The sequence below is a fragment of the Tasmannia lanceolata genome, unplaced genomic scaffold, assembly GCF_043159265.1.
Source record: "Tasmannia lanceolata isolate RefF3 unplaced genomic scaffold, GAP_Taslan_0.1 ptg000037l, whole genome shotgun sequence".
Taxonomy (NCBI): Eukaryota; Viridiplantae; Streptophyta; class Magnoliopsida; order Canellales; family Winteraceae; genus Tasmannia; species Tasmannia lanceolata.
In genome coordinates, this window is record NW_027518714.1 from 8836398 (window position 1) to 8851298 (window position 14901).

Sequence of the window (14901 nt, forward strand, 5' to 3'; positions counted from 1 at the left end):
TTTTGGTCATTTTCACAAACGCTGCTTCAACCCCAACTTTTATCTCAGCTTTGTAGCCGCTGATATTTGCACGGCTCTATTTTAGTAAGGGAAGTGTTATCAGCACTACTGTATTTTGATAAGGGCACTCCTCAATTTATTAAAAGTAATAAAAATACAGTATGGCCCGCACAATAGGATGATCCAAACCGTCCATTAGATGGGCCACAGCCTAAATAGGTTGATCTTAACCCTCTGTAGATCGGAGGGTTAGGATCAACCTATGGAAACGCTTTATGGGGCACAACCTATTTAGGTTGTAGTCCATCTAAAGGATGTTTGGATCATCCTATGGTGCGGGCCATTCCGTACTTTTAATAAATTGAGGAGTGCCCTCATCAAAATACAGTAGTGCTGATAACATTTTCCTTTAGTAACGGGGCTAATTAACCTTGTTTTACATTGTTTAAGCAGCTGTCAAAGGCTATTACAATTCCGCTAAAGCTCTCAGGGTAGTGTAAAATAAAGTGAGTCACCCCATTATAAAAAAACATGGTAATGAAGATATCAGTAGCCTTTTTCTTTTGTCTTATTGTATAGTTGTTGCCGAATCAAGCCCTGGTTCCCATCATCCTTGCAGCTCTCAAGGATGATTGTTTAGATGTGATCAAAATTGAGCCTAAAATTTATGAGCTTACAAAGGATGATGGTTAAGATATGATCTTAATGATCAAATTTGAGTCACAAAGTAGCACTCATATGATCCAGGCCGTTGATTTGGTAGATCCACATAAAACGACTACGTGATCCTAGTCCCCATCACATGGCTGCCTCATCTATAAAGGTTAACAAAGACAAAAATCAATGATTTGAATCTCGGTCGTACAGGTCTCTTCCAATGGGGAAGCGAGCTTTGAAAATAATACAGATATGTCATATGTAAAACAGAGATTTTATGTGGGGTAAGCCCATATAGCTCGTATTTCAAAAAGAACTCTATGGACCACACTATAGGATGATCCAAACCGTCCATGTGATAGGCCACAACATAAATAGGTTGTGCCTAAAAAATCATTTATATAGGATGATGGTCCCAACCCTCCGATCTATACTTGACATTTATATAGGATGATAGTCCCAACCCTCCGATCTATACACCTCTGTTTGGTTGCCGGGTTTTTTTTTGGTTCCTGGGATTTATATGGGAGAAAAAAAATCCAAGGAGATTGGTGGAAAAAGAAAGTCCTAGAAGTATCCCGGTAAAATAAAAATCCCATGTGTGGTTGACCGGACTATTGTGGGAAAAAAAACTTTTGTTTGGTTACTTGAACTGTTGGGAAGAAAAAAATTCTTCTCAAGCTTATTTTCGGTTCCTGAGATTATTTTGGGATGGGATGAAAAGGCAAGCATTACAAGAGTGGGATTAAAAAAATTCATCACACAAGCAATCTTTACACTAGTGGGATTAAAAGAATTCTAGTGCTAAAAGGCAACCAGACATGGGATTGGACCAAAATTTTACTAAAACATCATGGACAAAAATTTCGTACGTGCCTATAAAGAGATTATGGGAAGGATTGAGGGGCGCTCATTGGCATCTTACACTGCACCTCGACGTCCCGAATAAATGTCAAACAACCTATGAAGAGAAAAATTATGTGATAAAAGAGAATGGTACCAATACCTTTTCCCGTTCAAAGTGGGACCCAGCCGACGAGATGAACAATTGTGAGACGTTCAGTGTTAGGAAAAGGCAGAGAAAGATTAGGCGAATTGTACTAATTTCTAGAAAGGGCATGTCCGTCATTTAGCGAAAACGGAGAGCTGTTTTCATTGCAGTCGATGCTTAAACACAGAGACCAACTCATGGTTATTTAATTCGGGTGTCCGTTGGGGAGCTTTCTCTTCTTAAGAAAAGATGGGTGATTTTCTGTTCATTTCTCTGTTGATTTCTTGTGTTTTGCTGGTTTCATGGATCTCGAGATTAGTTTACTCGATTTGGTGGAGACCCATGAAGCTGGGGAGGTATTTGAAGGAACATGGGATCGAAGGCCCTCCCTACAAATTGCTGTACGGCAACATGAAGGATATCCTCAGCACTATGATGAAAGAACAATCAAAACCTATGAATCTGTCTCACCAGATCGCTCCACGTGTCTTTCCCTTCCAATATGAAACGATGAAGAACTACGGTAATCTTTCTATTTTTCTTACTTTTTTATTTTATTTTTTTATGGGTTTGTTTGATTTCTTTCATTAGACTCATTTCCATTCTTAGACTCCTAATTTCAATTTGTGGGGTTTTATTGGAATCTGCTATCTGGTCCACTACTTTTGTTCTTGTAATATGTTATTTTGGTGAGCATAGGATAGCAACTCTAACCAAGCATACGAATTGAAGAAAAAACCAATTTGCTAGCTATAATTGGGGAAATATTTTGGTGTGAAACTCCCACAGTGAAAGCTTTCTGTGTGTGAATCTGATCACCGTCAAATCAAACCTAGAGGGTAGAATTTAATTTATAAATCAAACGTTATAATTCATAGCATGGAGCCATGGTTTTAGAGACATTTGATGATTTCCTTACTCAATTTCCACTTTTCTGATTTTCTTTCAGAAACTGTCATTTGTACCCTGTTGCTTTGATAGATACACCCCTTCTCTCTACATTAAAAATGAGAGCTCTTAAGAAGAGAGGCTACCATAATATGCCAAGTTTTCAACACCATGGATATAAGCAATTTACGACAAGTAGACCCCTATGTTTTCATAAAGAAAATGAGTAATTGGTTTGTGCCGAAGCGGGTCTATCCTTGGGTCCCACATGGAGAAATTTATGTGCATTTGAGACTTTTGGATCTTGTAGAACATCATGAAGTGGGTACATGTCTTTGTTCCACGACACGTCATGCCATGCGTAAGATAAAAACAGAACACAAAAATCCACGGATAGCTTGTTTGAAAATAATATCTTTTTTGAAAAATTATTCCATGGAAACTAAACTTCTAGGGCCCAGTAGGTTTGCAGTTTTCCTTGAAAAATTATATAAATTTTCAATTTTAGAAAAAGAAATCTTGGAAAATGATTTACCAAACGCTGGCAAATTAATTTTCCATGGAAATTGCAAGAAACAAAAGCAAAAACAAACAAAAAAAAAAATCTCTACATCCAAGCCGCCACTAAAAGGCATGTTTGGTCGAATGGAAAATTTTTGTGGTCAGCTTTTTCCTTAATGAAGATTTAAGCAAATTTCTTTCCCAAGAAAAAGAATCACCGGTAGAGGTAGAGCATAGATTGCTTTCTTTAGGCGTAAAACAAGTTTTATACCTATTTTTAAGTTAAAAAATGGGCAAAAAAATTGTTTCATGCCCATTTTACATCGAAAACATTGAAAATTTTCCCAGAAAACTTACCTAAAAAAGTGCATCAACAAGCAAGGTTGCCAGAGCGGGAATCGAAAGCGGGAATCAAAACGGGAATCGAAAGCGGGAATCGAAGGCTCCCAGGAAAAAATCCTACTAAAGGTTGCCAGAGCGGGAATCGAAAGCGGGAATCGAAGGCTCCCAGAGAAGAATCCTGCTTCCTTGTCAATAAGTACTTCAATAAATGGGCGGGCCTATTTAGATTGCACATCCAAACTAGCCATTAGGCTTTGTTTTGCCTTCTTTTTTAAATTGGATGGATAGAAGTTTCTTGGTGGGTGATTTGGAAAGAGAGAAATTCTAGAGTTTTTGAAGGGATTGCCAAATCGCCTCATTGTCTGTACATGAAAATTATTGCACTATCGATATCTTGGGTAAAATGTCGTCCATCCTTCCGCTTTGTTTTGGCATTTGGTCTATGGGAGGGATGGAGGGTAGTTTGCTTCAGTAGGGAAAATCGACCTCGGATTATTCAGCATTGGGAGGCTCCTACTTTTAGGAAGTGGAAATTGAATTTTGATGGTTCGAGTATTGGAAATCCGGGTCCGGCTGGGGTTGGCGGTTTGTTCCGTAATGACAGTGGAGAGGCTGTGTGGGCCTATTCAGGTCCTTTTGGGGAGATGTGATGCTTCAGAGGCAAAAGTGATGGTGGCATATCATGGTATCATGAGATTAGATCGAGAGTGCTTAGATAATACAATTGTGGAGGGTGATTCACTCAATGTGATTCGTTGGTTGAAAAGAGTGGCATTGCCTCCTTAGAGATTTTTATCCTTTTTGATGAAATTGTGGATCTAATATCGAGTTTGTCTATTGCCTTTGATCATGTGAAGTGGAATGCTAATGGGGAGGCGGATGGGTAGGCTAGAAGTGAGGTTGGTCATATGGAGTTGGAGTAGTTTGATTTTCTCCCTCCGTAGTATATTTTGTATTTTTGTTTTTTGCTTTATTGTATTTTTCTTTCCTTTTCCTTCCCTGTACATTTGGGTGTGGTCCATCTCGGTCCCCCCTTATTTTATAATATATCTTTGCCATTTCAAAAAAAAAAAAAAAAAAAAAGGTTGGATAGTTGATTAATTCTGTAATAGCTTATTCTGTTCACTCAAGTTAGATTTTGAAATGGGTTTTGATTTTTAAGGTCTTGCCCATATGACACACTTGAAATGGTTTTCAACATTCTCTATTGCTTATTATGTGAGCAGAACTTCAAAGAAAAGGATTTGTTCTCATGTCTGATTGTGTTGGGCTTTCTTACTTTCCATCGCAGTTGTACTAGAAGTCTCTGTCTTTTAATATAATGAGTTTTTCATCAGTCTAAGTACTAAAACTCTTCTTCTTTCATCGGTCCAATTACTAAAATTCTTAGACTGTAAAGTGCAGGTAAAATGTCTGTTACTTGGATGGGAACAACAGCCAGGGTGAACCTCATGGATCCAGAGCTGATAAGGGAAATTCTGTCGAACAAGTTTGGTCACTTTGGGAAGGTAAAAGCAAACCCAGTCACAAAGTTGTTGGCAACAGGGCTTGTGAACTACGATGGTGAGAAGTGGGCCAAACACAGGAGGATCATAAACCCAGCCTTCCACCAAGAGAAATTGAAGGTTATTTCCCATCTCATAACATTAAACATTCCCTGGAACATCTACCAAACAAGACTTGTGATGACAAAAATAAAACTTGAAGAACAAGCGACTTGTTCCACACTTTGTGGTTAATGACAAACCACACGTTCTTGTTAGTTTTCGCCTGTGGTTAAATTTTATGTTTTTTGTTTGTTACAGCGAATGCTACCAGCATTCTCTACTTGCTGTTGTGAATTAATTAGCAGATGGGAGCAATCGGTTGGTTCTCAAGGTTCCTGTGAATTAGATGTGTGGCCAGAACTCCAGACTTTAACTGGAGATGTGATCTCTCGGACGGCATTTGGTAGCAACTACAAAGAAGGAAGGCGGATTTTCCAACTCCAAACAGAACAGGCTCAGCTTGTGATCGAAGCAGCCCGGTCCGTATACATCCCTGGCTTCAGGTTTGTTCCTTTTACTTGCTCTCTCTTACAGTCTTACTCATGTTCATAAATCATAAGAAAAGCACATCAATAACACAATTTCATCGAATAGGAATCCTAAACTAAAGTACCATAGAATCTCTTTGAACTACTCCAGAAGGTAATGACAGGAAAAACCTCCAGTCCTATCATTGGATTTTAGTGCTAAAATCCTCTATATATGATTGTTGACAAGTGATACCTTTAGTTTTAGAAGCTGTACGATGTCATCTCCAATATTCCCAGCATTGATTGAATCTAAACCTTCATTTTACACAATATGTTTCCGAATTAATTGTCTCTGTTACTTCTGTTCCAAGGCTGGTCCCATTGACAGTACTAGAAATAGCAGTAGGGGTAGCAGCATTGTAGCAGAGGCAATAAATGCTATGGTTAAGGTAAATGAAGTCAATGCAGATAGGGCCTTCAACTTCTAGGCTAATCTGAGGAACCCTTCTAATTCCATTATCAATGGAAAATAGAGAGGTAGAAAGGGTGAAGTAAGAAATCCATACGATAATTATCATAAACTGCATATTCTATTACTTAACCAACATTATCTATTCATACAGGTTTCTGCCCACAAAGAAGAACATTAGGAGAAAAGAAATTGAGAAAGAAGTGCGAGCTCTGTTAACGGGTATTATCAAGAAGAGAGAAAAGGCTATTAAATTAGGAGATGCCAATAATGATGACTTACTGGGAATTATGATGGAATCCAACTTTAACGACTCTCAGGAAAATGGGAACTCCAAGAATAGTGGAATGACGACTGAAGACGTTATAGAGGAGTGCAAGCTATTCTACTTTGCTGGGCAGGAAACGACTTCTGTTTTGTTGGCTTGGACAATGGTTGCATTGAGTATGCATCCAACCTGGCAACAACAAGCAAGGGAAGAAGTTTTACAACTCTTTGGGAAAAACAAACCAGACTTTGATGGCTTAAGCCACCTAAAGATTGTGAGTAATTGGTTGGTACATTCTCTTCAATATTTTAACTAACACTGATAGCTGCAAATCCCAGTCTGATGAATTTAATCCCATAGACTAAGAGGAGAAAGGATTTGCTTTCCTTACCCTAATTTGTTAAATGCCACCTACTTGTTTAGTTCTTCCATTGAATCTAGACATATTAACATATTAGATGTTTCGGCATACAATGTCACAATTGTTTGTAACACTAGAGGAAGCCATATGGTGTCTGAAATTCTTGAAATCTCTATTGCAGGTAACTATGATTCTGTATGAGGTTCTCCGACTATACCCGCCTTTGACTTTACTTATTCGGCGCACTTACAAGAGAATAATACTCGGAGGAATCAACTTCCCACCTGAAGTAGAATTCTCTCTGCCAACGCTCTTTATTCATCATGATCCTGAAATATGGGGCGACGATGTGGATGAGTTCAAACCAGAGAGATTCTCAGGTGGTGTTTCAAATGCAACGAAGAATCAAGTTACATTCTTCCCCTTTGGTTGGGGCCCACGTATATGTATTGGGCAGAGCTTTGCCCTGATAGAAGCTAAGCTCGCTTTGGCCATGATTCTACAACACTTCTCGTTTGAGCTGTCGCCCACATATGCTCATGCACCTTACACTGTCATAACACTTCAACCCCAACATGGTGTTCAGATTATCTTAAAAAAACTCTGAGATCATCTTTTCCATCAACATCCTTGATTACTGTCAGAATCACTTATCATTATTATGAACAGTGTTATTTCATACGTGTATCCTTCAGCGGAGTTGAATTCAATGTCGATTTGGGATGTGTTGTAACCCAACTTCATGTCATAAAACTTTGTGCAGAAGGAAGATACAATTATCTTAGTTTGAGGAAGGAATTTGCTCGTAGACATTGTATGAGGTAGATATTCTAGCCTTGGGTTGAACCCAACACATCTGCTGTGTTGTTGTTGTACTTCCATTTGTGGGCATTGGTAACTTTGTTAAGGGTGTAGCCAACACTTGTGTTCCTTCCCTAATAGTTATATTGGGTGTTGCTTTGTCTTTGATTGTCTGTCAATTCCTTCTATGGCTTTTTGTTTATTGAGTTTGTAGCTGTGTCATTGTAAAAGCAATCTTGGGAGTGCCTAGTTTCTACTAGTTGAAGTAACTTTGGTAGTTTAGACTGTTACCGTTTGATGCTTAAGAGTAATTTTTGTTACTTGATGACAACTCATCCTTAGTAATCTATAATTTTCAGTTGCAATGTGATTAGCTGTCTCAAAAATAAAAAGAAGAGCAAAGTCCCCTTGTAAAAGGAATAAAATGTTATTCATAAGGAATTTAAATTCAAAAAACCAATCCAAACTAATTGAACACAGCACAAAAATTTTGATCTGCCGATGGTCTGCAACAATACCTTACTCCTTACTATACTGATTTGGGGTAATATCATTGGAAAATCAATTTATGGTAGAAGGTGTAACAAGGAAGCCAGGGGGGTAATTGCAGAATCGTGTACATCTAAGAACAAATGCCCTCCTCCGTGGGCTGAAGGAGTGGGTAACTTGCTTTCACTGGCAGTGGACAGAGAAAAGAGATGGATTTTCACGTCTTTTCCCCTCTGAGCAAGGCCTCTGAAGTGCATTTTCCTCTGATCATTACAACAATCCCACATTCAATCCAAAATACAATGTGTTATAGATTGACCTTCTATGTGCAAATGTCGCTAAATTGCGTGTTTCTTTTCTATCATTCGTTCTTTTCATGAAAGTTCTTGTTGGTAAACTTTTTAATGGAAATTTTTTATTGGAATTTTTTCTATGATTGATTTTTTTAACATTTCCCACATAGCATGCGTGGAGGCAGGCACACCATTTTAAACCTCATGTTTTGATATGGTAGGGCCCACCATTTTACACCCATTAGTGGGCCCACCATCTCCATCCAAATCCTTTCATAGAGTGGGGCCAACAGTTTTACATCGATATTTTATTAGGGTGGGTCCCACCAACTGCACTCAAACTTAACAACTTATGCATAGGGTGGAGTCCACCACTTTACCTGGAGTGGGGCTGATGTACTTCACATGGGACGGATTCAATGGACCTGATCCTGATGTCTCCTCCCATTTAGAGTTTGATTATTGCGATTTAAAGTTTCACCAAAAATTGAAATTTTCCCGAATAAAAGACAAATGCAACAAATACCCCATTAGTAGTATCATCCATTCAAAGTGGGACCCAGCCCACAAGATGAACGATCGTGAGATGTTCAGTGGGACCTAGGAGAAAGATACTTGGGCGAATGATATTAGAAGTTAGAACTCACCTGTAGAACGGCCTATCCGTAGTTTAATGAAAAGGAAGAGCTGTTTCATTGCAATTGGCAGTTGAAGAGACAGACCCATGGCTATTTATGTCGGCTGATCTGTTCTGATTTTCTCTTCTTAGGAGAGAGCACTGAGCAGAGACTGTAAAAGAAAAAGAAAAAATGGGTTATTTTCTGTCCATTTCTCTGTTGATTTCTTGTGTTTTGCTAGTTTCATTGACTTGGAGATTAGTTTACTGGGTTTGGTGGAGACCCATGAAGGTGGAGAGGTATTTGAAGGAGCAAGGGATCAAAGGCCCTCCCTACAAATTGTTGTACGGCAACATGAAGGATATAATCAGCTTCATGATGAAAGAACAATCAAAACCTATGAATCTGTCTCACCAGATCGTTCCACGTGTCTATCCCTTCCAATATGAAATGATGAAGAAATACGGTATTTTTCCCATTTTCTCTTAGTTTTTTATTTTATATTTTTATGGGGTTTCTTTGATATATTTCCTAGACCGAAATTTTGGACGAAATTCGGTAAAGACAGACAAAATGTCTAATTTTTTGGGCCGAAATTTCGACTGAAATTTTGGAAAGAAATAAAAATAATAATATTTCTTCATATTGTTCATATTGTTCACCCAGATGAGTCTACTAGACGAAGACAAGAAAACTTAAGAATGTGTGGATCCAGATAAAATGAAAGGTAACTGATATATCCGCCCCCTTTTCTTTCCCTGGCTAGCCCCTTGTACAGTAAACAGAGCAGTCATAACTCATGAATACACTAGAAAGCATGGCCATCCGAAGAAAAGGTGGCAAATACATCACTTCCCAAAATGAAATTATGGAAAAAAATATCTTCTATGAAAAATTATTCCATAATAAATAAAATTATAGAGGCCTGTAGATTTGCACTTTTCCTTGAAAAATAATTTCAATTATCAATTTTGGAGAAAAATCATGGAAAATCAGTTTACCAAAACACTAGCAATCACTTTCCATAGAGAAACGGAAAAAAAGAACAAAAACCAAAAAACACTGCATCCAAACATCCCCTAAAAGAGCAGAACTGCTGTCAAGAAGGATTATAACCAATTCCCAAGGAAAAAAATCCATTATAGTTGCACCATAATCAAATTTTTATAAGTTGACACACAAATTGCAGCCAAAATGCAATTAAACTAAAAACCCGGATTGGGTATTAGGGCTGCACAAAAAACAGGCCAAACCGATAAACTGAACCGAACCGGGCCTAAGACTTCTACTGAACCGATCCCATTGGTTCGGCTGACGGTTTTTTAGTTTTAATCCGAAAATGAATCGAACTGAACTGGTGGGAAACTGTAGACACCCCATTTTGGCCACCCCCAGTAGACGCCCATCCCCCCCCCCACAAACCAAAAAAAGTACAAATAAATAAATAAAAATTGCACTTCCTTTCTTTTGCCTTCTTATCGGTAATTCTGTCATTGTAGACACCCTAAGGGTATCAACCCTAGATATAAATGTAACATAAAAGCCTCATTTGACTACTTGATTTGGATCTATATTAAAGCTGAACAAAAAACCAGATAAATCGTGAACTGAACCGAACCGAACCGGTCAAAATCAGATCAAGTTTACATAAATTATACCAACCATTCAATTAGATTGCACATGCAAACTAGCCTTTTGGCTTTGTTTTGCCTTGTTTTTAAAATTCGATGGATTGAAGTTGGATAGTTGGTTAATTCTGTAATATCTTTTTATGTTCACTAGAAATAGATTTTGAAATGGATATTGATTTTTAAGGTCTTGCCCAGAAGATAAGGTCATCTGCTCTGTTCTACATGGTTAATTCTGCAATTGGTTTTTCTGTTCACTCAAGAAAGATTTTGAAATGGGTTTTGATTTTTAAGGACTTGCCCAGATAATAATGTTATCTGTTCTGTTCTACTTGAAATGGTTTTCAACATTCTCTATTGCATATTATGTGAGGACTTAAAAAAAGGATTTGTTCTGACGTCTGATTGTGTTGGGCTTTCTTAGTTTCCATCGCAATTGTACTAGAAATCAATGTCTTTTAATATAATGAGTTTTTCATCAGTCCAAGTACTAAAACTCTTCTTGTAAACAACAGGTAAAATGTCTCTTACTTGGTTTGGAACAAATCCCAGGGTAAATATCATGGATCCAGAGCTGATAAGAGAAATTCTGTCAAACAAGTTTGGTCACTTTGCGAAGCTGAAAACAAACCCAATCACAGAGTTGCTAGCAAAAGGACTTGCGAACTATGAGGGTGAGAAGTGGGCCAAACACAGGAGGATCATAAACCCAGCATTCCACCAAGAGAAATTGAAGGTTATTTCCCATTTGATAACAGTAAAAAAATGACTTTTTCCATCCTTTGTGGTTAATAACAAACCACACATTCTTGTTAGTTTTCACCTGCATTATCGCCTACAATTAATTTTTATCTTTGTGTTTCTTACAGAGAATGCTACCAGCGTTCTCTACTTGTTGTAGTGAATTGATTAGCAGATGGGAGCAATTGGTAGTTTCCCAAGGATCCTGTGAATTAGACGTGTGGCCTGAACTCCAGATTTTAACTGGAGATGTGATCTCTCGGACGGCATTTGGTAGCAACTACAAAGAAGGAAGGCGAATATTCCAACTCCAAACAGAACAGGCTAAGCTTCTTATCGAAGCTGCTCAGTCCTTATACCTCCCTGGCTTCAGGTTTGTCTCTGTTTTTTACTTGCTATCTCTTACCCATTTACATTAACAGTAAGAACCGCATATCAATAACGTAACTTAGTGGAATAGGAATCTGTAAACACCTAAAATTTACAAAAAAGGATTCTTTAAATAAAAATTAAAAAATCTTGCAAACATTTGAAAGTATTATAATATTACCAAAATAATTTATTTCCTTCTATTTGATGATTAAAATGTCTACTTAATTTAAATTTGAAAAGTTTCCTTACATTTTTAGTGGTTAACTAAGTCTTTCTCCATTTTCATTCAAGTGTCTCTCTTTGTGTAGCAATTCATATCTCTTCCTCTCTCCTAGGGGAGCAACAGGGTCGGGTTTTTCAAAACCCTAGCCCAACCCTGGATCCCATTATCTCAGCCCTGACCTGCCTTGACCCTGAGTCAGGGCCGGAAAACCTCAACCCATTACCCGCCCTATAGGGTATTGTGCTGGCCCTGGCCCGCCCTGATTGGCCCTGATTGGGCCGGGCCGGGCCAGCCCTAATTGACCCTAGTGCAAATACCTGTTAAGAGTGCCAAAAATAAAGCAACCACTTATCATATGGAACAAAATGATCAATAAATAGAGAAAGGGAACAAAATAAGACAATATGAATTCAACAACATGCGGGCAACGGAGACAATTAATAATAATAATCTAACGAACATCAATCCAAGATAATAGAAAACATTAGCAAAAGAAACATGCACAGATGGTTCAATTCTATAATAGAAACTCAGGGTCGGGCTGGGTCAGGGTACCCGAGGCATTAACCCAAAACCCGCCCGACCTGAGTCAGGGTAAAAAAAAATGAACCCTGACCCGCCCTCAGGGTTAGAAAATCCAGCCCTGACCCTGTTCGGGCTCAGGGCGGGTCAGGGCTGATAGGGCCAAACTTGCACCCCTACTCTCTACCTTTCCAAAAAAAGCCACACAAAATCCAATTTCAAGAGGGATCTTTTTCCTTGATTTCTCCTTTCCCTTTTCAAGAAAAGGATGTCAACCAAAGTGACTCTCTCTACCTCCAACACCTCCCTTCTCCCTCTTCCTTTAAAAAAAAGCACAAAAAACACTTCTAACACACTCTTCTCTCTCATTCTCACAAGAGACAAAATCTCTTCTTCCAAGACTCTCTTACACACTACTTTTCTCATCTTCCTACAAAAAAATATATCTTCTATTTTCCTCATTTTTACAGAGCATTTTCTCTACAATTCTCCCTTCTCACCACAAAACAAGCATTTTTCCCAAAGGATTCTCTTCCCAACAACTTCACATATTTCTCCTCTCTCAATTCCACTCATTTTCTCTTAACAAGACACAAGAGAAAAGAAACAAACAAAGCTCGCTTCCTCATATCACTTTTCTCACCTTACTCCAAAGCCATACACTTATATTTCTCTTTTATTCCTCAAAAAAAAAAAAAATGCATTCTCTCTATTGTTTCACCTCCTTCCAAGTACTTTTTTTACCGGGGCAACAGACCGATTGCCGGCATCCATCTTGGTCTTCTCACAGGGCCTCCCCGGTCCGCCACCACACTTCCCCCCCCTCCGCTTGCAACGGCTCTGCCATCAACAATCGGAACGAAGGATCGCAAAAGCAGGGAAGTTTTAATTCCTTTTGTTTTTTTTTTTATATTTTACTTATAAATTGATCATATTCACTTTTCTTGCCCAAAAACAATATTTTATATTTTTGGTATTTTCAAATCCAACACTAAAGTACCATAGAATCTCTTTGAACTACTCCATAGGTTAATGACAGGAAAAACTTCCAATCCTGTCATTGGATTCAAGTGATGTATGAGTGTTGACCAGCTCGATCCGCAGGGCTCCCCCTTTTTTCTATGATATTTGCTAGAACTTCTTCCTTCAACTTCTAGGTTATGCGGAGCAACCCTTCTAATTCCATAGCAAGGAAAAACAGAAAGGGAGAAATACATATGACTATTATCATAAACTGCAAGTTCTATTAGTTAACCAACATTATCTATTGATACAGGTTTCTGCCCACAAAGAAGAACCTTAGGAGAAAGGAAATTGACAGAGAAGTGCGAACTCTGTTGACGGGTATTATCAAGAAGAGAGAAAAGGCTATTAAATTAGGAGATGCCGATAATGGTGACTTACTGGGAATTCTGATGGAATCCAACTTAAACCACTGTCAGGAAAACGGGAACTCCAAGAGCAGTGGAATGACGAAAGAAGACGTGATACAGGAGTGCAAGCTATTCTACTTTGCTGGGCAGGAAACGACATCAGTTTTGTTGGCTTGGACAATGGTCGTGTTGAGTATGCATCCAAACTGGCAACAACAAGCAAGGGAAGAGGTTTTACAAGTATTTAGGAATAACAAACCAGACTTTGATGGCTTAAACCACCTAAAGATTGTGAGTAATTGCTTGCTACATTCTCTTCAATATATTAACTTGTGTAGAGGCATAGGTAACCAATCACTAAAACTGGTAGCTGCAAATCCTAATCTCATGAATTTAAACCCGTTGACTAATAGGAGAAATGATTTGTTTACCTAACCCAAATTTGTTAAAAGCCAGCTACTTGCCTTTTTTTTCCATTGAATCTAGACATATTAACATATTAGATGTTTTAGCATGCAATGTCACAATGATTTGTAAAGGAAGCCATATGCTGTATGAAATTTATGAAATCTCTATTGCAGGTAACCATGATTCTGTACGAGGTTCTTCGACTATACCCGCCTGGGACTTTACTTCTTAGGCGTACTTACAAGAGAATGACACTCGGAGGAATCAACTTCCCACCTGATGTACAATTTTCTCTGCAAACACTCTTTATTCATCATGATCCTGAAATATGGGGCAACGATGTGGATGAGTTCAAACCAGACAGATTCTCAGGTGGTGTTTCAAATGCAACAAAGAATCAAGTTGCATTCTTCCCCTTCAGCTGGGGCCCACGTATATGTATTGGGCAGAGCTTTGCACTGATAGAAGCCAAGCTCGCTTTGGCCATGATTCTTCAGCATTTCTCATTTGAGCTGTCGGCCGCCTATGCTCATGCACCTTACACTGTCTTAACCCTTCAACCCCATCATGGTGTTCAGGTTATGTTACAAAAAATCTGAATTCTATAGATACAAGGAACTCCCTTGTAAAGTGGTTTAATTTCATAGGAGTATCCTTCAGCTGAGTTGAATGTGTATTTGGGATGTTCTATAACCCAACTTCACGTAATAAAACCTTGCGCAGAAGGAAGATACAATTCTCTAGTTTGAGTAAGGAATTTGCTTAGGTTGAACGCAACACATCTCCTGTGTTGTGGCTAGACTTCTATTTGTGGGTGTTGGTAACTGTTTAAGGGTGTAGCCAGCACTAGTTTCTCGTTGGGCGTTGGCTATATTCGACGGAATGTACTTGTGTTCCTTCCATATTAGCTATATTGTATGTTGCTTTGTCTTTGATGGTC

At 38.5% G+C, this 14901-nt stretch overlaps 2 protein-coding genes across 4 annotated transcripts; both read left to right on the top strand.

Moving 5' to 3' along the window:
- Positions 1 to 1719: 1719 nt before the first annotated feature.
- Positions 1720 to 7460, top strand: LOC143860175 (cytochrome P450 CYP72A616-like). Its single transcript, XM_077370734.1, has 5 exons — positions 1720 to 2171; positions 4784 to 5004; positions 5185 to 5429; positions 6020 to 6407; positions 6676 to 7460. The coding sequence occupies exons 1-5, from the start codon at positions 1898 to 1900 to the stop codon at positions 7099 to 7101; spliced, it is 1554 nt and encodes a 517-aa protein (XP_077226849.1). The 5' UTR covers positions 1720 to 1897; the 3' UTR covers positions 7102 to 7460.
- On the top strand, positions 7193 to 14901 carry LOC143860176 (cytochrome P450 CYP72A616-like). 3 transcript variants are annotated; one of them, XM_077370737.1, is made up of 5 exons: positions 7193 to 7315; positions 10838 to 11058; positions 11192 to 11436; positions 13457 to 13844; positions 14135 to 14901. In XM_077370737.1, exons 2-5 carry the CDS (start codon positions 10843 to 10845, stop codon positions 14558 to 14560), a joined length of 1275 nt encoding a protein of 424 aa, XP_077226852.1. In that variant the 5' UTR covers positions 7193 to 7315; positions 10838 to 10842; the 3' UTR covers positions 14561 to 14901. The 3 variants fall into 3 exon arrangements, with proteins under 3 accessions (XP_077226852.1, XP_077226850.1, XP_077226851.1); XM_077370735.1 differs by lacking the exon at positions 7193 to 7315 and adding an exon at positions 8738 to 9160; XM_077370736.1 differs by lacking the exon at positions 7193 to 7315 and adding an exon at positions 9399 to 9421.

Excerpts from the sequence above, each read along its gene's own strand:
- LOC143860175 (XM_077370734.1), top strand. The coding sequence starts at position 1,898 with ATGGGTGATTTTCTGTTCATTTCTCTGTTGATTTCTTGTGTTTTGCTG. Across the intron at positions 5,005-5,184 it reads TCCACCAAGAGAAATTGAAG|CGAATGCTACCAGCATTCTC; the intron begins GTTATTTCCCAT and ends TGTTTGTTACAG. Across the intron at positions 5,430-6,019 it reads GTATACATCCCTGGCTTCAG|GTTTCTGCCCACAAAGAAGA; the intron begins GTTTGTTCCTTT and ends CTATTCATACAG.
- LOC143860176 (XM_077370735.1), top strand. The coding sequence starts at position 8,887 with ATGGGTTATTTTCTGTCCATTTCTCTGTTGATTTCTTGTGTTTTGCTA. Across the intron at positions 11,437-13,456 it reads TTATACCTCCCTGGCTTCAG|GTTTCTGCCCACAAAGAAGA; the intron begins GTTTGTCTCTGT and ends CTATTGATACAG. Across the intron at positions 13,845-14,134 it reads GCTTAAACCACCTAAAGATT|GTAACCATGATTCTGTACGA; the intron begins GTGAGTAATTGC and ends TCTCTATTGCAG.